The following is a 27,004-nucleotide window of genomic DNA, read 5'->3' on the forward strand; positions in this document are numbered from 1 at the left end:
GGTAGGGGGTCAAACATCTTCTGGTATTTTTCCTGGTTTAAGAACCATTAATATTTTAGCGACTTTCCAGATTCTAGGGAAGTAATTAATTCGTAGCATAGCATTAAATATAAATGTTAATAGTTTTATACCCTTGTCTGATAGTTCTTTTAAAATTTTACCAGTAAGTAAATCATAACCAGGAGCTTTTTTAATATTAATCTCTCTCATTATTGTTTGTAACTTTTTTGAACGTTAATTTCTCGTGCGGCAAGTCCATTTGAAATAGCGAATCTAGAAAGCTAGTAATTTTATTTTTCTCAACTTTATGTGGCTGAGACTGGAAAGGTTTAAAAACATTTTTTAAGTATTTAAGAACATGTCGGCATTCTTTTTATTGCTTCTAGCCCAATTATTTTCGTTTGTTTTAATAGGTGGGTTATGCTGCTGGGATCTCCTAAGCTTTTTTTTTCTTTCCACAAAGAATAGTCTATAGCCTCAGTTGGTGTCAGATTTTCTAGGTATTCTTGAATTCCTTGGTTTTGTTCAATTTGGATTAGTTTTTTCAGCTCTTTTATTGCCTTATTAAATTTTCTTTTATTCTCTTCAGTCCTTTGCTGTTGCCAATTCCGTCGTAATTTTTCTTTTTCTGCTATCTTTTTCTGTATTGTACCTGATATATGTATATTTTTTCTTGGAAATGTTTCACTCTCACTTCTTCATATTTTTTGTAAGGTTTATTGCTGCTATTTCTATATTCAGTTTTTAGCTGTAAGTTTAGAGAGATGTTCCGGTCTAAGTTTTCTCTAAATAAGGGCCAGTTAGTTCTATTATTGCACAGAGAAGGAAGTTTATCTTTGATGGTAATTTTTGAAGAAATTGTTACTATTATTGGTGAATCAGAAGACAGGTCGAAACATGATTCTGTATGACACTTTTTTGTATCAATATTTTTTGTAATACAGAAATCTATAGTATCTGGTTTCATATTTCCGTCTGAAAGCCAATATGTAAGTTGACAGTAGAGATATGTGGTAAATTATCTGTCTTTATTGCTTTTAACAGTTCTCTACCTTTTGAGGTTATTATTCTTGAACCCCACATTAAATGTTTTGCATTGTAATCTCCTCCGGCTTTAAATCTATTACCTAGCGTACTGAAGAATTCTAGAAAGTGTTCTGCCCGAACATTTTTAGTTTCCTGGTGTGTTGTTGGAGCACTGGCCCCTATTGGCATTCCAGACGGCGATTTTGTAGCTAATGGTTTGTTTCAGGCATTAGGTAAGTTTGCTGACGACGGTTGTGAGTAGATCAAGCATCATACTCATTTGATCCATTAGTTTGGCCATCATGCTTTCTAATCTAGAAATGTTGCTGCTAGTTTCAGTAGGTTGTGATGTGGTTTGTCGATTTTGTGCTGAACTATTTTCAACCATTTGGGCATAAGTTATGTTTGGTTTACTTGGTCTGGTGGGTAAACTGGTAGGTGTGGATTATTTTTGTTGCTGTTGATGCCTCTTTTCTCTTAAGGTAGGGTAGAATTTCTGCTAGTTGCTTGTGAACTGCGCAACCCTTGTAGTTCGCTGGATGATTTCCGTTACAGTTAACACATTTCACTTTTTCATCGCGAAATTTACGAGTACAATCTCCTGTCTTATGTTCTTCTGCACATTTTACGCATCTATATGATTTGCGACAGTAAGTTTCTGTGTGCCCGTGCGCTTGACACCTCGTGCATTGTGGTATAATTCTTTTTGTATGTGGTGGTTCGCATTTAATAATATTATTTTTCAATTTGTTGATTTCATACACCGCCTTATTATTTCCAGAGGTTTTTTTGTCGTGCGATTTTGCGTCGTATATTGTGAACATTTACGACCTCGTGGCCTTTTTCAGCTAGGGTTACCTTGATGGTGTTAAAGTCCGTCCCGTGATGTAATCCTTTTAACACGAATTTAAATGTTCTCTCTGATTTTGGCCTGAATGTATGGTATTGGGTGTTTCTTTCATCTAATTCTTTTACAAGAACTTGAAAGTGCTCCGCTTCGAACAATTGGTTTTCTATTGTTTCATAGCTCACTATTTTAATTGTGTAGTTCTTAGTAATGGTTTTCAATAGGTCATGGATGTGTTTTATTACTCCTACCTTATATACTGTTATTGCTGGTGGTTTGGTAACAACTTCCTCAGGACTTGGTTGTATATTCTCTTCAATTGCTTCCAACAGTTTGCTAAAGCTGCTTTTTGTCTCTATTGGTTTCTGTAACGAGTAGTCACTGATATTTGTTTGTTTCCTCGCGATTTCTTCTTCTGGGCTTCTCAATCGTTTTTTGTTAATGATTGTAGTCTGTTTTTGTCCGAAAATACTATAAATGAATTTCAAAAGGACTGTCGTAAAATTAGGGAAAATAATTTTAAAACACTAAGAAAAATGAAAGGCAGTTTTGTCTGATCATGTAAACACGTATTCACTACACTTTAGGTCCACTGAGAGACGGATAGCCGCATCTGTTATGTGTTTTTAACACTCAATTAAATAACCGTAATAAAATACTGGATTTTTTTTAAGAAAGGTATCTTTCTAGAGCTTGGAGTGTATTGAAAACACGTCTTCACCCTAGGATGGTTGGAACCGAACTCGTTTCTAAATATGAAGAGATAATACAGTTTCTCTATTCTACTAACCAGAAAATTTATAACATCTCAAATGACTATCTATTTTCATATAATGATAATAAATCAATGTTGTTGATATATCTTTTAAAACAATGTTCTCAGAATTAGGTGCTGGACAACTGGTCAGAATTTGGTGAAATGAATGCAGTCTGATTTCACCAACTTGTTCTGTTAATATTAATATATATATATATATATATATATATATATATATATATATATATATATATATATATATTTGTTACTGTAATTATTCATTAACTTAATATTTTGGCAACATTTATTCTATATATAATGTTAAATTTGTGGCAGACTGTAACTAATGTTTTATTATTGCTATTATTAAAAATTCGCGCAATATTCTTAGTTTCATAAGCATTCTTGTTTCGAAGAAATCATATTGTAGAAACATATTTTATAATAATCCCATTCTGTTTTTACATTATATATGTATAGTTTAAATTTCCATTATAATTAAACATAAATTATATCATATTTTGATTTTCACCATTTTCAGGAAATGAAATCATAATATCTATGCACTATAGGTAATTACTTTTTGTCTTAAAAAATATGACTGAAATGCGTTGAAAGAATTAGTTGTCATAAGATATGTATCGGTAAACTTATTAGGTGCAAACAAAAGCAATTAAACATACATTCAACAGAATTAATTCTTAGAATTGATAATAACATTAATAAATGATACAAAATATAATATATTTAGTAATTAAGTATTATAATATAGTTAGTATATTATGGCTTATAAGCTATCATATAATATTAACTATAAAGAAAATGTTTGCCTTGTCGAAGTTACATAATGAATATTTGCAATTAACTATTTAAAAAAATTATGACCAGTAAAACATAATTAAATGTTTTTCTAACTTCAACTTTTCTTCATCAAACTTAGTTGTCTTTACACTCTTTTTGTTAGGGTCTAGCCAAGAGTGGCTCAGTGAACCATTTTGAAATATCTAAGTCTCGTCAAGATACACAAAGTCAAATAACATATCTTCCTTGAATTTATTGTAATTATTGCTTTTAAAAATTAAATTCTTTTCAAGGCAATGTCTAGAAGTTCCATTAGACCTCTTCAAGATTTCATCCTTTATTAAACCATCTTTACCACGACAATTAACTACCATTTAAATCGTACGACCCTTAACAATGCATAAAGGTATGACTTAACATTCCTCAAGAAGCTGCATATCCTTAAGTATGTTATGTATACTTGCTATACTAATAATTTTCTCTGGAATAATTTAATTACATTTTGTTTATATTGAAAAAATTGTTTGTTTATTCTCTGTTTATATAGATTTCATATATTTGATCTCGAACAGAGCTAATATGAAGATGGTTTTGATTCGTCACGTACTTTGTATATAGATATATTTTCTCGAGTAAATCTAACATTTTTTTCTTCATTTTGTTACAGATTTTAGTCACAGTGCCAACACTAATATCCAGTGCAGCAGCAACACGAAAAAAAATTTTTTTTGATAAAACTACAGTAACTTTTAAGATTTAATATCTTCAATAATTCCTCATCAATAACCTCTCAAAGGCAAGAGGGGGCCTCCATTATCTCGTTCCTGTTCGAAATAACTGATTAAAGACGCAATTAGTTTGTGACATTGACTATATATTGATATCGGCATTTTCAATCAATTTAATACGATTAAGCAGCGATTTGAAGTTTATCAAAACAAGCAAAGCGCTAAAACAACGTTTGGCGGTTAATACCTGTAGTAGTAATAACTAATAATTTGAAGAATTTTGCAAACATTTGACAATCGAACGACTTTTCCAAGCTCATTCGTTTACGTGTTCGAATGTATCAGACAGCATTGTATCTTTTTAACTAGAATATGATGAAAAGGAATATATTGTCTGATTCTAATACGAATTTACTAATTATGGCAGACAATATATTAAATAAATTGATGTCGTATGTTCACAGCAACTTTGGATAGACTATAGATATTTTGGTATTGGTTAGATTCTATAACGGTAGTCGATCTCTACTAGAAATCCATGGAGTCAGTTAAGTCAGTATTATCTACTGTTAAAGAGTCCTGAAGCTATGTAACTCATACATAACTCTAAGTTGAGTGAGATGTGGACAGCCGCTCAGTATGTGGTAGATCGAGGAAAGGCTTGATTAAATAAAGATAATTCTATGTTATATAAAAACGTGGGCTTAATGTTACACATGGCGTGATACAGAGCCCATGCTAAATAGTAGACCAATTTCATATAAAGCCCAGTTGGTAAAAATATTTTAAAATATAAAATTTAAACAAAAGACATTAATATTTTAATTAATCAGTTAAATTTTTAGTTTAAGTTAAACAAAATCTGTGCTCCTTTTAAAGGAATCATTGAAAATAAAGTGAATAAATTGATCATTTAACAATTTACATTTCTATGTATATAATATAATCGTAAAATTGTGTGAATTGATTGATAATTGATGGAGAATTTGAAATACCGATGGTAATTTGCATTGCTGTTAAAGTATTGTATAAAACTTATTGACATCTAGTTACCATAGAGAATAAACTTTAAACATTTCTAGTGTTTTATATTTGATTATTATCGATTTAATATTCCTTGTGTCATAATTGTGCATTATTACCCATAGGAAACGTATATTTTAATATGGAAATTATTATGAAAGAATACTGCGCCATTCTTCAACATGTATCAGCCGAAGAAGGGAGAAATGTTTCACGAAACTTTGAAATGTTTAAAATGGTTGCAATTGTATCCATCGGCTTATGATTTAAATCACTGGAAGAGTTACGCTGTTAGATCATACATCGTTAGGATTGCCGGTATCTTTGCTTATATAGAATGTTGGATACATTTAACAATGAGTCTCATAGGTATGACTTTATAAACAGTATTAGAATAATAACAATGTAATAATATTAAGTTAAGTTTATATATTAACACTGATTTTTTATTAAATGCACCTCACTACATTACACTACACAAGATCAAGTGGTTTTACTCTTTTTTGTTCGTGTTCTTGTTATCCATGACTTGTAATATTCTCTCATCATGTCTGTTGGTGAGTCTCTTGAGTTTCTGAGTGACAGTCGATTTCATACAGTCGTATTATAGTAATAATGGTGTAATAATATTTATATATTGACACTGCTGTTTTTTTATTAAATATAACTCACAACATTATACTACACAAGATAAAGTGTTAAAAAGTGATAAAGTGATAAAGACGGTTCCGAATCAGTGCTCTTATTATCCAAGACTTGTAATACTTCTTGTAATACTCTCCCTATATCTGAAAGCCTTAGTGCAAATAATAAGCCCTATTATATTTATAACATTATAATTTATAATCTTTTTGTGTTTTTTGTTCAATAATAATTAAACAATTTTTCATTATATACGTCAAGGAATCTTATCTGTATCTTGAGTATCTTCTGGATCTTGAGGTTAACCATTGCCAAGAGAGAAATTGGTTACCAAATTTCCAAATTATATCCTTTAAGTGAGTTTGGAATATGACTCTTTGTTTTACATCTAGTGAATGTCATGTGAAGACATGTATTTTAAATTTTTATGATATGAATTTCTTCTTCACTAAATATTTCTTGCATGTATGAAATCTTTTCTTTTAGTTTTATGATTTTCCTGTAGCAGCGTCTGTGTATTTTACATACTCCAAAGTTGTACAATATTGACTGCAACAGCGTCAGTATCAATTTCTTACATATTTTTATAACACAGCAACAGTGACACTAATATTTATACATAGAGGTTTAATATATCCTACCAAATAGTGTTAAATGACTAGTGAGATTTTATATTCTCTGTCATGATATGAGTTTTCAAAATTACCTTATCCTGGTAATTTTGTTGGGTCTTCTCACTTCTAGATAATATGAAAATTTGTATTCCTATTTTAATTATAATTAGGTCTTAAGTTAGTCATTAAGTTTTTACCAGTAATATATATAATAGCCCACAATTCAGCTCAAATTGTCATACGTGCTTCGCTATAACTCATTAATTTCCTTTATTTTCAATAAAAACTGGCTTCTTGTTAAGTTGCGCAAGTATATATAAAAAATTAATAGAACAGTAATAACATAACCACAGAATTATAAAATGATAAACATAATCTGATGTATATTATTATAGTGAATATGTGCAGAACAAGCCAACCGTACAGAATATCTTGTTTATTTATCTGTGGTCTGTAGTCTTTACTTACAGTTTATTGGTACTTAGTTCTATAAATGTCGCTGACCACAATACGTGCAAGTATGTAATATGTTAGATTCTGTGATTGTTATATAGCGATTTTTTAAGTTTAATTAGTTTTTAATCAATTTAAAAGATTTTCTTATTTATAGACCCAATAACCGCCCAAATACATGTCCGTATTATTCAATTTCTGCCAATTTTTTTCCTTGATTTAAATTCCCTTTTAATTTGTTCTGTAGCCGGCTTCGTTGGTGAAGTGGTCGTGCTGCTGGAGCATGGTCGTGAATTTATATTTGTGATTGTCTAAAAGATAAATATATTGTCTAAAAGATAAATGATAGTGTAAAACCAAACAAGGAAAATGTCGCAGATACCTTTTAATTAGGCTGGGTAACACCAAATTCCGAGGACCTTGGTTCGGATCCCACGTTAAACTGTAAGCCAGATAAACTTTGTAATAATAAACCTGGAAAAAAGGAGACTGGAGACTAGAGAAAACAAGCTGTAGAGCGAAAAGAACATGCAAAATAAGATGTATTCGAGATAATTGGGGAGTAAATGCCAAGAAGTGGATACAGCCCACCGTGATTATAGAAGAAGATCCTCGATTATGCTAATATATAGACAAATATTGAGAACTGTCGGGTCTTGAAAAGGAAAGGAAAATTTACAGGTACAATTACTAGGCGAGTATTTGACTGGATTTCCTGCGGAGACATGGCTTGGTTTGGGTACTGATTGATGGGACTCACCGGAAGGGAGAGTAGTCCTATAGAGTTAGTTCCCTGTAGTTACTTGAAGTCAAACTTACAACTCTCACTAGAGATAAATTTTTCTTTATTTTTCTGATATGTCGACCGAGGACACCATTGATAGACAGGGTTTCACGATAAGGTTATTTTAGGAAAAGATTTTATAGTGGGACATTTTCTAATAGTACACTTCATGATATATAGGTTTAAGCGTGGATTTTTAGGGAGTAGTAATGCAAATTCGATTAAGATTGTAAATATTATCTTTAGTAGTAAATTGGTATTAGTATATATGTTATCACCTTATAGGTTATAGGTGGTTTTCTAGCCTGTATGTTAGTAGACTCAGTTTATAACTATCTTATTCGAAGCACGTTTCCTGGGATTTTCCAGAAGTACAGATTAATTAACTGTGTACTACTTGGAACAAAGTAAATAAAGAGAGTAGAAGTAGATCTTTAATTAAATCGAAATAACAAGTAACGTGATTAATCATGTTGTAGCCGTAGATTCTCGTTAATTAGTAACAAATAGAAATCATCAATCTTAGAGCGGTAGATTCTCATTCGACATCATATTTAAACTAATTGACATTCAGCAGTCATAAATATTCATAATCGTATTCTTCATCATTATCGTACCAGTTTCATCTCTGTCTACTTTATATATAACAAAATTTTAATATAAATAAAATAATTTAACAAATATTCTATTAAATATAATTTATTTAAACATTATATTATATCAAATGCATTTATTATTGAAGAACTTAGAACTACAATTAATTTTACAGCCACAGTAATTTATAGGTTAGAGTTGTTTTATTATATATACATAGAGCTTTGTTCCACACTAGTATCAGTAGGATTCTAGACGCGTTATTGTATGTAGTGGTATCCCCCGAAGGCCTAATCCACTTAATTAACAATTGTATATCTGAGTAATGTATTTTACTTTCATTAGAGAGCATGTGCTTATGTTTTACGCTTAGTTCTTGCTTCTTTCGATGCAAAGTATCCTTGTAAAGTTATTATGATATTACTATATTTCCCTTTAGTTTCTCCTGTTACTATCTGTATAAATCTTTCTTGATAAAACTACATTAAATCACTGCATTCTCCTTAATGCATTTGCCATATCTGCAAAACAGTTAACATAACATTCAGTAATCTGATCTACTATGTATCTTTTCTCAGGCTTAATTCTAAAAAAGTAAATTACATAAAATGCAATTAAATATTTCATTTATATTTACCGAGTAATAATTTGAAATAGTTTATTCTTTGCTGCATTGTACATAACAATAACTGATGGTTCCTCCAAGTTCTTTAAAAGCTAATTTTCAAACTACTGCAAAGACAAGTTAGGGTTCATTTCTTCATGGTAGTCACCCTTGGACTTACAGAAACACTAATTCTGCACCAGGAATAAAACCATTCCTGTTTCTAGCATGAAGGACTATATGTCTGCAATGACTAAATGTTATGACTAACAAAACCTGGTGACCGGCGATTTCAAATTTATTAAAACAACATTTGCCGGTTTATAATCCGTAATTATAATATTTTGAAAAATTCTATCTCTTTTTAAATATAACACAATGACAAGGATAATATTGTCTGACTGTAAAACGTAAAATTTACAACTTTAGACAGACATATATTGATACACTATATATATGGACATATATGGAAGAGCATGTAGGAAGATATAATATACCAATTTTTATTGAAGTTGCAATTGTTATGGCTGGCGACACATCTGAACGTCAAGATATAAGTATAAGAGAATCATAGTTCTTAAATATTTTTGAGGAGGAGAAGATGAATGTCATTTAAACATTAAATAAAGATATCCAGAATACAACATTCACTTTTTTGGTGCAAGATATTTCTTTATATTTTTATTCCTCAGGTGTAAAATTTGACAAGAAAGTTGGTTCGATAAACTTCTATGCATACCAATTCATGATTTATACGAATCAAAGTAATAATATATCCGATGCCGTTAGCTATTTGATTAAAACATAGTTGATATGTATGTGAAAATTGAACGATTATTATTAATCAAGCGAAGATTCGTCCTGAAGATTACATACATTCACGTGATGCTTTATTAGTAACATCGGTGTCGGATATAATATTTTATCATCATATACTGGTAGTCCGCATCATATGCAAAAAATATGCGAAAATATAAGACGCGATGACCTTTGTGCGTTCATATGGTAGACCATTGTATTACGGTGGATCTGTTTATTATATTTACGTGAAATCAAAACTGGAACCAATGTGCAACACAACGCGGAATTGGAATGAAATTAACATTTTGTTGGTGGTTATACACGTGGCTGGTTATATTTCGTTGAATGGCAAATTCAAGATTTACCATATGCGCATATTTTAATTTGGCATAAGGTAAATATGGCATAGATTCCAACCTTTTTGAAATGAGTGATTAACATACAGAAGACAAACATTTAATAATTCTATACGTACAGTTGTTACAGTGTTGGCTTGTATACATATGAAGGAAGAAAATAATCAGGATAATTTTATGTTATTGGTTTTATTTCTTTACTTATAAATAAAATAAAAAAATCCTATTTAGGGTGATCGATGCTTCCTGAGTGGGTTAAACGCCGCAATAACATTTTGACTCATGAGATACCGGCTTGGTGGCATGGTGGTAAAGGTGAAAGGACGGTCCTCCTACTGTTACGATAGTCGCGGGTTGGAATCCTGTTGGGGTGTGATCGTAAAATTTATGTTTGTGATTGTTTTATATTTGTGATTATTCTAGGCAAGGGTGTAAAATCCGACAAGGAAAATGATCCCAGTCATGCCAGTAACCGGGCTGGGTAAGACCGGATGTCTTCTGTTAAGATTTCTAAGTTGGTCACTCGCCAGTCGGTAGGCTTAATGCCGAGGACCTTGTTTCGGAGCCTACGTTCAGTTCCTAAAAAATCCAGCAGATTGACGTGACTAAAATCAACAGAACTTTACTTTTGACTCGTGAGATAGTTGTTCAGAGGAAAAAATATGAATATTTCGAGTTTCTTAATTTTATTAACTGAATAGAAAGATAAAATAATAATAAAAATATTTAAATATTTTTATAATCATGTATTTAGCGAAACAATCTTTAGATTTTTCAGATGGCATAATTATATTTGTTATTTACTTACTTTAGATACCCTTTGATTAACATAAATTATTACAAATTTTTATTTAGCTCCCTATTCATTTTTATTTATTTTACGCATTGAATTAGTTTTATTGTTACATAATAATAATCTTATAAGGTATCTAATTTAAAATACAGTAATCCCTATTTCTTATTTTTAGGAAATGTATTAACTTTAATTAATGGCAGCTAGATGCCCCAATCGTCTGTGGTACTAATCTCAAACACTTGACTCAATAAATCCAATCTACCATAGATTTTGTTTTCTCATAATCTTCGAGACATTCTACACATTCTTTTGCCCCATCCTGAGCTGCATCTGACTCATTTGAAAGAGTTTTATCTCTTTGATTGAAAACTTTACCTATTCGTTTTCTTTCCTGTGTTTTGTGAACAAGATTATTAATTCGGTTTGGTTCTTCAGTTCTCAATTCATTTTTCATTTTTAGCTCTCCATTTTTTTGTCGTGTTGTGTGTTTTGTTTCAACTTTTCAAAGGCGACTAATGGAATATTTTCAGTCCACACACCTCGAGGTTTTATACCTGCTTTATTCTATTATATAATTAATAAGTAAGATTAATATTAATAAGAATATAATAATAGAGGTTAATTCATAAGAATCTAACTAATTAAGTTCACGATTGTGATCTATCGAGCGATACTCACAAAAACTGGGGCATCTATACATTATCGTGGGGATAGACGTCCCACCAATTTTCCAAAATATTTTTTTTGGAAAAAAACATTAATTACTTATATTTGATACATATGTAGTTAAAACATGTGAAGATATAAGTACTTACTTTATAATATCAAAAGTTCCGGGTGCATAAAGATCTTAAAAATAAAAAAAAATTATTCTGCCGTCGCTTAAAATTGTTTTTAACCTACAACAAAAGGAGGAGGGTCTATGTTCGACTGTATATTTTTTTATAATGTTTACTGATTTCTCCATTAATTATGGACCGATTTTCAAAATTCTTTTTTTATTCGAAAAATTCGAGGTGGTCCAGTTGGAACAAAGCCAGGATGTGAAGGTGGAACCTGGAAAACCCTCAAATTTTCAAAGGTCCGTACAAACTTTTCACATATTTTTTGTTTGAAAATAATCAGATATTTGTATATAATGTTATTGTTAAACTGATGTGACGGAAGATGGCAATCGTTCAGTGAAAAAGCGTTCAGTTTGCTTTTTAAGTACTAGCCATATCATATGACAAACTGTAGAAATATTGCAGGTAACTGCTTCTATGGTGTAGTTGTTAGAGCCTTCAGCTTCCACGCGGAGTTCTCGGGTTCGCTTTTCGGTGGGGCAAGGTCTTTTTGTTGTTCTTCTAGTTTGATTAGAATATTGGTCAAATCACCTAGGCTAGGTAGCGGATTCCAGGGCATTGTTTCTTTATTCCTATTTTTCCTCATATGGGCTGCACCTTCGCTTTGCTTACTCATTGTAATATTTAGTAAAATACGCGCAGTAAACATCTAACACTAAAAAGAGAAAAATAAAATATTTTTAACAAAAGTATTGAACCGACTTCAAGAATTAAATAAGGAACTCCCTAAAAAATAAAAAATAATCAATTTTAGATTTTTAACACAACGAAAAATAATGTCGTTGTAATAACTAAATAAAAATAAACAATACAAAAATAATAATATAATTTGTGGCATATACACAAAATTCAATTACGAACAAAAATCTAATTTGCTGTTAGTACCGACTCGATGGTATTAGTTAAAGTAATATTGTAAATAGATAAATTGGTTTAGGTAGGTATTAAGCTAAATTGTGGGTATATATTAGAATACGTGTAGTAGATAGGTTAAAAAAGCTTTTGTTTGTATTTGTTTAGTTATTACAACTATTATTATGTACATGTTTTTTTGTGTTAAAAATGTAAGTTTGATTAATTTTTACATTTTAGTCAGTTCCTTATTTATTATTTGAAGTCGGTTTAATTTTTTTGTTAAAAATATTTTATGTCGTAACAACTTGTAACATGTTCGTTCCAGTGAAGTGCACGGCGTTTACTGGAGGGAGGGACGGGGTAGGCTTACAAAAAACACTGCGAACGTTGTTCCCGTACAAGTCGCTGTATGATTACTTCGGCATCTCTCCTCCTACGACATCTGTTACCCTATATTCATAAAAATGTCCCAAACAGTTACAATATATTAAAAAATTATCTATCTATCCATAATGATGCAATGGGGCATAAAATAATTTCGAGTATTAATTACATTTTTTCCAGATCATGAACCAGTAAACCGAGCAGAGGACATTGAAGGAATAACCGGATTTGGATATTCAATAATCGTATGCAGTGCTTTTCAATATAACTACAACGACTGGTGTAAATTTTTTAATGATGTCACAAACAAAACTCGATTTGGAAAACCACCAAATTATGATAAAGTTGCTTCTATAACTAACTTTATCGCAAAATTCTGTTTTTGGTTCACAAGTTTCTTCGTGGTTTTATATGGAATCATTTCATTTAGAGATACAAGTAAGTAGTATTTAGTTAGTAATTACATTACTAAAAAAGCAGTTTTCATATTGATAAACGTACTGGGCATTGTATTATCTTATGTTGGGAGATAAACGTTTATGTTTTTCCACTTAATTAACTAGCAATTTCCTCAAAATGTTATACATTTTTATTGACCACTTATTTTCATATATAATTCTTCTGGTCCTTTGAATGCCGACTGAACGGTTGGACCATTATTGATGGAAAAAGGAGATTTAAACTGATAATTGGGATATGACAGTGTGCCATCACCATGGGTTTCCAAAAGCGTTTAGTAGGTTTGTGCATCAGATTTCTTCAAATCAAAGAACAAAAGTAACGAAAGTCGAAAGTTTAATTTCTAACGCTTAATAATAATAGCTAATGAAAACTATTAGTTCCTTCATTCAATGATAAATCTCTCCACAATGGTTCGAATAAATTCTTGTTTGGCGATTGTGATGGCCAGGGAAAATTTTTGATAATATTCTGATACCCCTAAAATCAAGATTGAACCTTTTTGGACGCATTATGATCTCAGCATATAGCACTGTTTGGTAGTAAGATGATAGTAATTGTACTTACAATTCATCGATGAGGATATCGAGATATTCACCCTAACCAGTGATGTTGATGAGAGATGATATCGCTGCTCAAATAATAACGGAACTTCCCCATGTTTGACAGTACAAGCAAGCAATTCGGATGGTAGCCTTGTGCTTTGCACATATAAATTCGGTAATTTGTTGGAAATAATGTAAACGATGGTCCATCAGACCATAGCTGATTCTTCCGATCAAGTATTCAGATTTTATGATTGTTGTACTACTTCTTTTGAAGATTAGCATTCTTATGGAAGAGTTCGTAATAGCAGCCCTTCCATAAATGTTCGAGTATTACGCTAGTGGGTGTTGAATTCTGCTGTCACATTTGCCGCGGTAGTTTTATTTTGTCTGGCCACACTCTTTTTTCATGTTCGTTTCTCTATTAGTTAACTTTGGGTTTCACTTACTATTTCTCTTCGCTGATGTTGTTTTAGCATATTTTTTTATGCTGTCATTACCGTAGATGCTGTATAACATATGTGATTCTTATTATTTTATCATCCCCCCCTATGGATTTACTAATTTCCTAATATCTCCGCTGTCTTTCTCTAGATCTTGCCTATTCCGTAGATTTACATGTTTTTAATATATTGTTTTTTTTTGTTTTTGAAGATATTGGTGTTTTTATTAGTTCTTACTTTCATTGAGAAATTCTATTTCGTATATTCCCTTTACGTTTTCCAATCTTCTACATATTCAGTCCTTCCTATTTACTTGTGCTCTCGAGCTGTCCAGAATTCTTCTTATATTTCAATACCTTGTCTCATATCAATTCTTTTCTTACTTAGCTCACTTAAGACCGCATATGGTAAATCTTTTTAAATGATCTTTCATGTGTAGAAACGTAGTAATGTAACTTTTAATTCTAAAGTTGTTTCGTTTACTTCTGTTAAATGTTTGCATATTTCCTTAACTTATCTCGCTATATGGTGGTTTCCTATCACACTTTCAGTACATAGTTTTTGTTATTTATTTCTTTACTATAATTACTTGTCTTGCCGTTGTATCTTATTCGAAGCACGTCTCCTGATATTTTCCATATTTGGAACTTACGATTCTATATGCGTTATGCTAAACATGATTTAAATATGAATATTATTAAATTTCAAGTAATTTAATTCACCAAAACAGTTACATTAATATTGAAACATTTTTTATATTTTATTTTGAAACTTTAATAATTTTAAAATTTTATATTGAAACTTTTTTTCTATTGTCTTACAGCTGGGTTCATGATACAACAAGGTTCATGGAAAACGAAAGATAAAAGATAAATTGAATATAAGAAGGTTTTGATATCTTTCGATATAAAATAACATTTTTTGATTTAGTTCTCTAAAGTTATTAAGTGAATAGAGACGCTTATCATGGAAAGCTGAAAATTATATTTTCTACAGTAATTATTTTTGTTCTTTGATTTGAAAAAATCTGTTGTCAAATCTGCAGCATTAAACCTCTGGACGGATTAAGAACTACTTGACAAAAACCCAGCTCAAAGAGCTTTCAGGGAGCCACTGAAAATAAGGAAATGGCTACCACATAATTAATTAATAGATACATTCTAACCACTTTAATATATTGGTTTCAATAACTGTCAAGCAAGAAAAAATATCTGCCGATAATTGTGACTAGAGAAGGAACATGGAGACATTATGACAATCCCAAGTGCAGAAATTCATGGGTTAGTCCAGGAGACTCATTCATAAACATGCCTTGGCAAACTAATATGATGTTTTCGTTTTGTGTTCCTTACAACCAATATTATCATGTTTCTATAAAAATGGGACGTTGTAAAAAGAATGGAACTACTTTTTTCTGTATTTAATATCTAATATATTTTTATTCTAGTAAGAAATATAAGATAATACAATAGTAAGACTATTAACTCATATTGAATTTTAAAAATATATTATAACTTGATCATTTCAACATTTTAGAAGATTGTGAATTATCTAATGAACGATATGGAACTCATGAAATATGCGATGCAGTAACACCGTTATGGTGGTCCACAGCAACTATTGATCCCTGGACAAAATCAGTAATAACAGCGTCTTTATTAATATCATGCGGTAACAGATTCTATTTATGCCATTATAATTTTAATACAATAATGACATATATTCTATTGGTTAATGCCAGTTTTACCTTCAGAATTATATTTACCACCATCTGCAGTAGTAGCAGTTATGGTGTTAGAATGTGTCCTTATGGTACAAGAAAAAATCTATCATTTAAAACAATTATTTAAAGAATCTATCAATGAAGATGATCTTTTTAAAAGACGTAGAAAATTTAACTTTTGTATCAGATATCACATGGAAATTTTTAGGTAAGTGGTAAAGAATTACAATTATCCCCTTTATTTGTTTCATATAAATACACTAATATGTTATAGGCTCTGTGACGAATTAAATAGACTCACAAAGTTGGTCGTGGGACATTTAGCCTTTTCAGCTGCGGTCATCTTAGGTTGCATTGCAAATCAAATGATAAAAGTTAAGTATCGTGTCTAAGATAACACAAGTATACACGGTTATAGATCTTGGCAACTAACAGCTGTTTCTTCAAGAAATATTGAATAAATTCATTATTTTACTATTTTTGATCATTAATAACTATTTATTGAAACTAACAATGAAAATATTGAAAATAGGTTGAACTGAGTCGTTTATACTGCTTGGTATCTGTTTAACGTATTAGAGTAAAACGGTAATCGCTAATCATGACATTGTCCCTAAATTCTTGGTATCATTTTTCGATTATCACTATATCTTGGTGTAGTCGCTTTTGGTGTCAGTGAATATAGAAAACGTATTTTGAGAATTATTCGAGTTCCAATCTTGTGGTAATTTTGCCACAAATTGTCGATTACGTGTTTGTAATCTGGTGATTTATTTATTTTATTTTAATAGTAAGACATTCATTTTCAAATAACAGGTCCAATAAATATTCCCTAATAAATTAATAAAGTTATTAATAATTAAATTCATAAAGAAATAGTTTTCGTGGAACTACATTGGGATATTTATACTGTGTTATTTTTTTGTATTCATACCGACGACTATTCTCTCCATAAAGTTGATACAGAAGATATATAGCCACGAAATGACCACTTATACAGATATGTTCTGCACCCGTTAAGGAACAACGTTAAGGAACAATACGTATTTTGGAGCGCATTTGTCATGATTTCTCCATGTTCAGTGAGTGTATAACGTCCACAACAAGGAACAAGCAGGAACGTCTTTCAGAGTGTCTTGCAAATTTTGAATATACTCAACTACGGCTTCTCGCGAAACATTTGCGCGACTTTTTATATTCCTGGCGATTTTCTCAGTAATTTAATTTTTGTGCCTTTGCAGTAGCTATAAACCCAATCTTTACCAGGTATATTATTCTTAAATTTAGTTATAGTGCGGCCTTTGCTATCTAAATAGTTATTGGTAAGACTCCGTACGACAAGAACGCTCAATAGGAATCCTCATTCTCCACACTAAATGACAGGTATTATAAAAACTTTTTCTTCATTTTCAGACAGGACGGTTTGTTCCCCCCGTTTTTCCATTGCACAAACCACAAAATTTGATGCCAAATGGTATTTTAAACTCAGCTGAAGCATGGCGTAATGACAACTCATTTTCACTTGCCTTACATAGAGCTGCCTTTAATGTCGCTGGGTCATAATATCTTCGTGCACTCAATTTTATTTTGTATTGTCGTGGCATGATTTATTTACTAAAAAAAAATAACACAATCAATTCGTCCTAAGAGCCTTTTAATGCCTTGTTGGTGTGCGCATGTGCGATCAATCTGGTCCCATCAAATACCTTTAATTATATCCTCAGAATGTGTTATTTGAAATAACTGAAATTGAAGAAATGATTATGGCATCCAGGAACATTAATAAAACGTGCCATATTAATAAATTAGTCAATATTACATCATAATTCAACTTACCAATCAAAGTTCTGGAAGACATGAAAGCTAGTAAAAACAGTAATATATTTTAAATGCAATTTTCATAGACAACCCAATGTATGAACAAGTCGACACGCACAAGTGTTATTCGACCATGTTTTCGCCACACAAACCTGGTTGCAAAAAACGAATCTAACCGGTGGTGTAAATTTCAATTTAAATTTATGAAAATACAAGGTGGTTATCAATCTCATTTCCAGTTATCAATCGCGCCCCAAACGACGCTATTAAATATTTTTAAAAATAACTTCTTCAATTAATAAAAAATTAATGTTACTTTTATATTAAATACCCATAATTAATGTAAGTATCAATAAGTGCAATAAATAAATATATAATAAATAATATATAAATAAATAAAAAAAAAATATATATAATATATAAAAAATAAATATATAAATATATATGAGTAATATTCTTTACATTTTTAAAATATATATGGAATAATAATTGAAAGGATAGTCGAATTAAGAAGAAACGCTATAAAAGTACTATATTATAAACATTAAATGACTATTAGCTTTTAAACTGTGTATTTGATATGTGTAAATGTATATAAATACAATTATTTATTATATAATATTATTTTATTATATATTATATATACTTATATATTTATTATTAACATATTTTATTAACCCATATAACCGAGTAGCCTACTACAAATCTTCATATTTTGCTCCATAATATTTTTCACCTACGATTTACAGTCATAATAATTATACCATGGCTTAATTGGTAAGAGAGAAAGTTACCTATAAGTATTGAATATATTTATTGTCTACCATAATTGGTTAATTGTTAATAATTGTTACAAAATGCATTTACTAATGAAACCTAAAATTAATAGTTACAAATACCTCTAGTATATTGATATACTATAGATTATAACCATCAATATCAAATTATACCAAATTCTTCGACGTTCTTAAAATTCGAAATGCATTGTGAACATGTCTGTGGTTGATCTATGTACAACAGAAACGACTAATAATTTATCGTAAAGGAGTTAGAGCTGGCAGACTGTCGGCCAGGTCCAATGGAAATAAAGCCAAAATACTTGTTTATACATTTTCTCTCACCGATCTGACATATTTTATTGAAAGTTACTTATATGTATAGCGCATAATATACAAAAATTTTATGCCTAAAAATTCTTTATAATTTTTAACCATGGATATGTATAATCTTTAACAGTACCAAACTTCACGCCATTTGCTGCTCACGTCTTCCTCAACAAGGGAGTCAAAATTTTCGCTAGGTCAATTAATATATAGATTGTACGAGTTTTTTTCAACAAATACCTTTTTGAAGAAAGTAATGACCAAAATACATGCAAACATCTAATGATATCATATCCATATTATAAAACTTATTTATATTTTATATTTTTTTAGCAATACTCTTTTGCTTCTATGTTACATTTATGTGGATATTTCATAGTAGTATTTGCTGCTTGTCATGCCGGACAAATACTAAGGGATGAGGTTAGTACAAACACTGTTTAACATTTATTCTAAGTTTAATATTGAGACAATATTGTTTAAATGATTTTTATTATTATTTTTCTATTAGACATACAACATACAAGATGCTCTTTACGAATCCAACTGGATAAAGGCTGATAAAGAAATGGTTAAAGACATACAGTTTATAATTTTACGCTGTCAAAAACCGGCAATTCTTAAAGCAATACCTGTAGGAACTTTTGACTATGGAGTGATGATTATTGTAAGTTCAATTATACTTTTATGAATAGAGGAACTTGTTGTACCTAGGACAGATTCTAAGGGAAAAAAGGGACAGTGCGCATGAATAAAAATATTATGCCCATTTATTATAGAGTAACAAATTTTGAATTAGAAACGTTTGAATACAGATAAAAACTACATACAGGGTTCTGTAGATTCTTTTTTTCCTACACTTGATACTTGATTCTTGACTTCTTCTCACTCTTTACTGTTCTGACTAGCTCTGTTTCTCACTCTCTGTTCTGGGTAAATCTTGATCCTTTCTTCCACCCCAGTTCTGACTAAATATTTAATTCTGTTCTGGCTGTTCTTTTGCCAATTTTTAACTGTGAAGCTCCTCTGATTCCTCGTGGTGACTTTAAAGGTTCCCACCTTCACCAATAGTTCCCTGAAAATCCTTTTTTTGAATCCCGATTCGTTCAGATTTTTTTGGGGGGGAGGGGAAGGTCTCTTCCTGCTTGCTAATCGTTTGTCTGGTTTGGCTAATATTGCTTTTCATGTCGATAGAAGAGACATGACATTCGATACAATGAGATATTTTATATAGTCTCAAGTTATAATTATTTTTCCATGTCACAAATATTGCAAAAACAGTTAAATGGTCTAAGAAATTAGGCCCTTAATTGTGAAAAGTGGAACATTGAGAATTGGAGAACATTGGAGCTCAATTTGAATACGACGTCACTGATGCACTAAAGAGACCACCACTAACCAGACTACGCACCTTCAAAAAGCTAGCTATAGTTTTAAAAATAATTAACACCATTACTAACTTTTATTGAAAATATAAGTAACTTAAATTTTTTACTCCTAACAGTATACTGTTGTGCAACTGCAGTTATTAGGAAATGTTACAATGAAAAATTAAACTACTCCGAAGAGGAAAATTGCAAAATATATAGCTGGAAACAAAACAAAGGAATTAGCGAACGTTCTCGACCAATAACAAGCAGAACGACATTATATTTTCAACTGGGTACGAGAAATGTTCCACCTCTTGAACGCCTGGATACACAGAAAGCAAATACTACCTTTGTTTGTCGGATGACAGACAAGATATTCAATTTCCAATAATAGGAAAAGTGACAACATCTGTTTTCTAAATGCGAAAAAATAGGCTTTATGGAAATATAATCAGCAAGGAGCCATATACTAATAATCCAGTACCCACCAACAATGCAGTTGAATTCTAAAGGGTCAATTAGCAACGACAGCCACTTGGAATAGTTATGGAGGAGGCATGAAAATCATGCCAGAATAATAAATGGGTACAGTATCGACCACAACGTCAAAAATATTCTTAAATTTCCGACTAAAAATATTTCACTCTTTAAAACAGAAGTTAGCAGAATTTATTGATAATGTTGTAAACCACCCGGAAAGAACACCCGCATTCTTTATGCAAGGCCGATATACTACATGTCTAATTATGCTTTATAAGGTAATTACTGAGTGTATTACAGAAAACAACTGCACCAAGAATAAAATCATCAGGACACAACAGAAAGTATGCACCAAAGATGCAAGGGGGTGCAAGTAAAGGGTAGTAAAAGGTAGTAAAAGGTATATAGTAGAATTAATAGTAAAAACTATTGATGCTGTTATTTGTAACCAAGCCTATAATAAATAACTAAATTTATTTATTGATGGCTGAGATAAATTACACGAAGGTTTTCGACTCAGTACTTTATGAGTTGCTTATTCATATTTTAAAGCAGTATAAAGTCGATACTAATATTATTGGGTACTTAGAATAACTGATATCATGGGGTAATATAAAGATACTCATCCAAAACATTACAGAATACATAGAAACTAATACAATCCCAATTAAAAGAGGCACTTTCCTTCCTGGTAGGCGCATTAAGTCCTCTTTGGTTTTCTATTGCGATGAATCCTTTATCTCATCATCTTGAGCTAACTTAAGCTAAATGTGCTTTTAATATAAAAATAATAACACAGGACTGATTAAACTGAATCAATTATTATATATGGATGATCACAAATTAATAACTGTTGCTGAAAAAATATAGTGTTGCTAAAAGGGCTGAAAATTATTGAAGACAATGATATTGGGATGCACTTTGGATTAGTGTCGTATTCTTAGCAGATCTTGTGGAAATCTTCAACAAAATGGTTTTTAAATGCAAGATCAGGCTAAGTAAATCGACCAAATATTCGTAAATATGAGCTTAGATCTGAGTTTATAAAGAGAATAAGGTAATTATTAAAAACACAACTGGTCAAAGGAAAGTTAAAATATTGTTCAAATGAAAAAATTAATGTGATGAAAGTGCAATCGAAAGGACAACATTGCCTTTACATATTGGAGAAAGGGGACTGATAGATATCGGCAATTAACACATGGGCCGAAAAGTCTACGACGCAACAAAGAAAACGTGCGGAATTTTTTGTCAAAATTGGCTTTATTCATCAACGTAATCTCCACCAAGAACCACACAATCATTACAGCGCCGCTCTAATATTTCAATACCACTTTTGTAGCACGATTTATCTTTTGACTGTTACTAGTTGCTGTACACTTAATTGACGATCGTTTTGATTCCGGAGAGAGGTGATGGATTCATGTTTCATCCATTCTTACATATTGACAATTCATATTCAATAACAAATCATTAACAAATCAACATATTGATTACATATCGATGCGAAAATTCCAGTTTGTTATGTTTAAACATGGCCAAACACTGCTCAGAATCATCAACACGTTCTTGTTTTTGGTTAACAGTGAGTAAACGCGGCAACTACTTTGAACAGTGCTTTCTCATAGCAAATTTATATTGCATAAAACTAACACGTTCTTTTGATATCTTATTAATGTCAGCTAATTCACGGAACTTTACTTTTCGATCATTCAAAACGATTTTGTGAATTTTTTTATGTTTTCTGGTGTTACCACCTCATTTGGACGTCCACTGTATTTTCCATTATCGGTGACTCTACGACCACGTCTGAAGTCATCAAAAAAAAATTTAATTACTGTTACTGATGGATCGGAGTCCTTATAATACTTTTTAAGATATTTTTTCGCTTGAACGGTATTTTTTCCTATCAATAGGAGCTGTAAAATTAAAAGGCGAAATTGCACCCATTGATCCATTGTTTTGAAAATAACAAATATAGTGCCACTCTTAGCACAATAACTCAAAATCTTGAAGTTAAATATTATGAAATTTTAACAGCTTTCTTTTGATAGTACTAACTGAAAAAGCTATGAATTCAATAAAACTAGCGCTATCTATATGTTAAGCCCGGGACTTCTCAGCCCATGTATAGTTGAATACAATTTTGTGTTATCAATAGACCTGTTCTAGAAAATAATGATTGTCTTAGCACCGTATGGTGCTTACAGATTAACAGGTTGACCATGATAATTGGTTGACCTGATATTGTTGTAGTATAACAGTAATAAGAAAAAAGTGTAATATTGATTAAATGTTGCCTTTTCGAACAACAATAATTTAATCACTAAACACAATGGAAAAAAATCCAGCTGTAACTAAACTGTAACTACTGTAATCTAGAAGTACAATTGAATAAGCCGTGGCAGTGGCTAGTATTCGCATTTTAGCACCAATAATTTTGTACGTTACATGTGTGTAACAACACGTTCAATACCTAACAAACTACTGGCAAGTTTATAATCTGGCCCTACGTGAATATATATGGAAAACTATGCAGAAAGTTTTCTTAACGACAGCCTGAATTGTTCGAAAGTTCTTATCCTTTTTAGAATCTAAAAAGTGAGTCGAAAATCTCTAAAGACGCAAAACACTAATATTTGGTATAAGTCAGTGTTTCCCTACGAGGGAATGAGAACATATTTTGGCGAAATAATTAATAATATAAATAATAATTATAAGCTCAAATAACACTACATTCCTGGCAATAAGTGTCATTTTATGCTGGGCGACTAAGAAGGTACAAAATTTCCAACAATAAAAAAATTGGTAATACCAAAGTTTTCTAAAATTCCAAAAATTCGACCCATCTAAACAATGAGATACACGCATATAATGCAGAAATAGCATGGTGCAGATAATCGAAGACAAACATTGTTTTTACGATGCCATAACATATTTATTAAAATTATGGAGAGGAGGAGATGGATAACATTTAAACATTAATCAAAGAAATGCTGTGACAGGTGACATAAATACTTTATTTTATATATTTTGTATAAATAATTTATTTGCATCTTATTTATTAGCCGACTTCAAAAAAGGAGGAGGTTGGACTGTATATTTTTTATGTATGTTCACCGATTTCTTCGTCAATTGTGGAGAGATTTTCAAATTTTTTATTGAGATGGTCCCATTGGAACCAAGTGAGGATCTGATGGTGAAATCAGAGGAAATCGAGGGACACCCTCAAATTTAATTTTCCAATTTTTCACATATTTTTTTACCTAAGAGAATTAGATAATTGTGTATAATGTTATTGCTGAGCAGATGTGACGCAAAACACAACTCCTCAACGGTTAGTAATTAGAGGATATTTCTTTAAATATTATGGGGACACACCGATTATTATGTGCATAGTTCATTTTAAAACGTTTTTTTTGTGTTAAAAATTTAAATTTGATTATTTTTACTCTTAGTGAGTTCCTTATTTATTTTTTGAAGTCGTGTTAATTTTTTAAAAATATTTTATCTTTTTATTGTTCAGGCGCAGAAATTAACAAGAAAATCAAGTCGATAAATTTCATTCTTCGATGCCGCCAGCTATTTAATCAATACATTGTTGATATATGTGCGAAATTTGGAAATGGAGGTTGGAGCGATACAAATTGATTCAATCATTGCATCGTTCTGAGGACTACATATATTTGCCTGATGCTATCGTCAATAATGTGGATGGAACAACTGATATCGACAACACATCGACAGCGCGTATATTTTTCCATCATAATATACCGGTAGTCTGCGTCATATGCAAGAATATGTTCAAGATGCCAAGACTTTTGTGCGTGCATACGGTCGACCAGATATATGTTCAACACATTTACGTTTAATCCAAAAAGGGATAAAATTAAAATTTTGTTGTTAAACATTAATGCATCGCCATAATATACAAAAAGTTCTCTTGTATTTTAACTATAGGTTATTCATATTTTAAAAAAATATTCACCTATAAAATATTAATTATTTACAGATTATCAAGACATCCTATTCGTACCTAACATTATTAAATAACCAGGCCTGAAATCATTTATGGAAACAGAATACATACAAAGAGCAACGAAATATTATACCAATGCATTTTACTGATTCTTTCTAATCCTAAACCTTTTTAAAGTAAAATATAATTTATGTAATATCACGCATGCGGTAGAAGCTCTTCACCGTTGAAGTCAGTTAACTAATTGACTACTTTGCTAAAACAAGCGAAATATTATTGAAGGTCAGATATAATTGTCGTTTCAATATTTAAGCTATTAAAAGCAATTAACTGTAAAAATGTTAAAACAATTTAAGTGGTGGAGATAATGGATATTGTAATAGAAAATGTAAATCTGACGTGTAAAAAATATGTTTGATAGCCATTATTGCTTAGCATGACGTGATATCTGACCTATAATAGATTAGATGATGTTTGTAGTACTGCTCAAAACCTTGATTTTATGTATAGTTTTCAGCTTTTTAAAAAAATTCTTAAAAAATTATATACGAATTTAATAAATATATTCACAAATTTCACAATTATTTTATTAAATCATTATGCCATATACCATATACTTTGACTAGTTACTTTCGGAATAATGTAAGCATTAAAAAAGCTTTTGAAACATTGGTAATAATTCTATTTGTAGGGTATGTAAAAATATATAATAAAATAATTTTTATTCAACTACCGGAATAAGTACGCCCAAAAACCACTTTTGACTTAAATAAAAGTCTCAAATTACAATATTAATTTAACAAGATATATAGTTGATGATAATGTAACTTACATTTTTCGTATTTACTAAAGTTGCACATATTTATCAATATTTACTCAGATAATAAATACTAATATTTTTTTTATTTTTTATTTGTTTATTTAAACCCATCACCTTTTGCGTTATGAAACACTAGGTTCTATAAGAACATCAACAACATACAATATTGCATAACAAATTATAAATAATAGAATATATACATTATCAAATATATCAATTATATAATAAAATATAATTGTTACAAGTGTTGAAATAGATTTGCGGTCTGTAGGTAGCCGATCAGCAGATTCAGCAGCTCAGGTTGGGCCAATTGCTCCATTGTTCTCGGCATCTTCAGTTGTCTCCTCAGATCATCATGCTTTTGACAGCCTAATAGGATGTGTCTGACGCTAAGTTAAATCTTGCACAAATCACATAAGGGTGGGCTCTGTCTCTTCAGCAAATATTCATGTGTCAATCTACAGTGTCCATCAGTAGACTTATGTTTCTGATGTACTGTCTGACTTATGTCTACTGATGTTATTATAGTCTATGGATTGATAGAAGATCGTCCCAATTCCCCACAATTTGTTGTTTTTTATGAGAAGGTCCCATTCTAATTGGGTCAACTGCCTATTTAGGCCCTTCATATAAACTTTGGCAAATTTTTTGCTGTTTATTTTACCTGATTGACTCTTCCCTACTTGCCAGGTGGTCGGCTCTTTCATTACCAGATATTCCCTTATAGGAGCGGACCCAAAGATATGTTATTCTTACACCCCTAAATTGTGAATATGACCAGAGGGTGGACTGTGCTTACCGATCTTAGGCTCTCTAAGGAACTCATAGAATCTGATACTGTTAGTATCAATTCACTAATCTGGCTTGAGGCAATTAAGCCAGATTATTCTATTCCTTGTATATTCCTTGTATTGGTCCAGTCTATCTTCGGTGGGAAAAAGGTAGTGAACGGGTCAAATTCTGGACGGAATTCGAGGGAACTTGCATAGTTTAGTAGCAGGAGCTCTCGCCGCGCTGAAATCTCTGCTTCACACTGTAAGCTTTCAATTAGACTAGTGCGGAATGCTCCCAGTATGATTCTCATAGCGGCGTTTTGGATGGGATCCAGTTTCTTCACGTATGAAGGGTTGCGGTAATATAGCACTGGCTTCCATAGTCTAATTTGCTTCTTATCAACGCCCGATATATATTGCTCAACGATGTTCTATGTGCTCCCCAATTAATGTTGGAAAGGGTCTTCAGTAAACCTATATCTGCCAAACATTTATCCTTGATATAATTTATGTGTGGCAGCCAGTTGAGCCTGCGATCAAACAGGATGCCAAGGAATTTGTGTTCTGGATTATTTATCAGG

The 27,004-nt window shown here is 31.1% G+C and overlaps 1 protein-coding gene across 2 annotated transcripts; it reads left to right on the plus strand.

Annotated features, from left to right (window-relative positions):
- The first annotated feature begins 5,369 nt into the window (after window positions 1-5,369).
- On the plus strand, window positions 5,370-25,394 carry LOC143205317 (odorant receptor 49b). Of its 2 annotated transcripts, none has more exons than XM_076418554.1 (8): window positions 5,370-5,551; window positions 13,091-13,348; window positions 15,894-16,028; window positions 16,099-16,288; window positions 16,355-16,454; window positions 19,335-19,424; window positions 19,513-19,668; window positions 24,864-25,394. In XM_076418554.1, exons 1-8 carry the CDS (start codon window positions 5,389-5,391, stop codon window positions 24,912-24,914), a joined length of 1,143 nt encoding a protein of 380 aa, XP_076274669.1. In that variant the 5' UTR covers window positions 5,370-5,388; the 3' UTR covers window positions 24,915-25,394. The 2 variants fall into 2 exon arrangements, with proteins under 2 accessions (XP_076274669.1, XP_076274670.1); XM_076418555.1 differs by having other exon boundaries at window positions 16,111-16,288.
- The last annotated feature ends 1,610 nt before the right edge of the window (window positions 25,395-27,004 follow it).

This window comes from Rhynchophorus ferrugineus, unplaced genomic scaffold (genome assembly GCF_030347505.1).
Source record: "Rhynchophorus ferrugineus isolate W39M unplaced genomic scaffold, kcgeb_rfMv2 rfM11, whole genome shotgun sequence".
In the NCBI taxonomy this organism is placed as follows: Eukaryota; Metazoa; Arthropoda; class Insecta; order Coleoptera; family Curculionidae; genus Rhynchophorus; species Rhynchophorus ferrugineus.

What these genes read in the sequence shown, in the direction of transcription:
- LOC143205317 (XM_076418554.1), top strand. Translation starts at nt 5,389, where the DNA reads ATGTTTCACGAAACTTTGAAATGTTTAAAATGGTTGCAATTGTATCCA. An exon ending in GTCTTTATTAATATCATGCG is followed by an intron (nt 16,029 to 16,098) that starts GTAACAGATTCT and finishes GGTTAATGCCAG; the next exon opens with TTTTACCTTCAGAATTATAT. An exon ending in ACTATGGAGTGATGATTATT is followed by an intron (nt 19,669 to 24,863) that starts GTAAGTTCAATT and finishes AATTATTTACAG; the next exon opens with ATTATCAAGACATCCTATTC.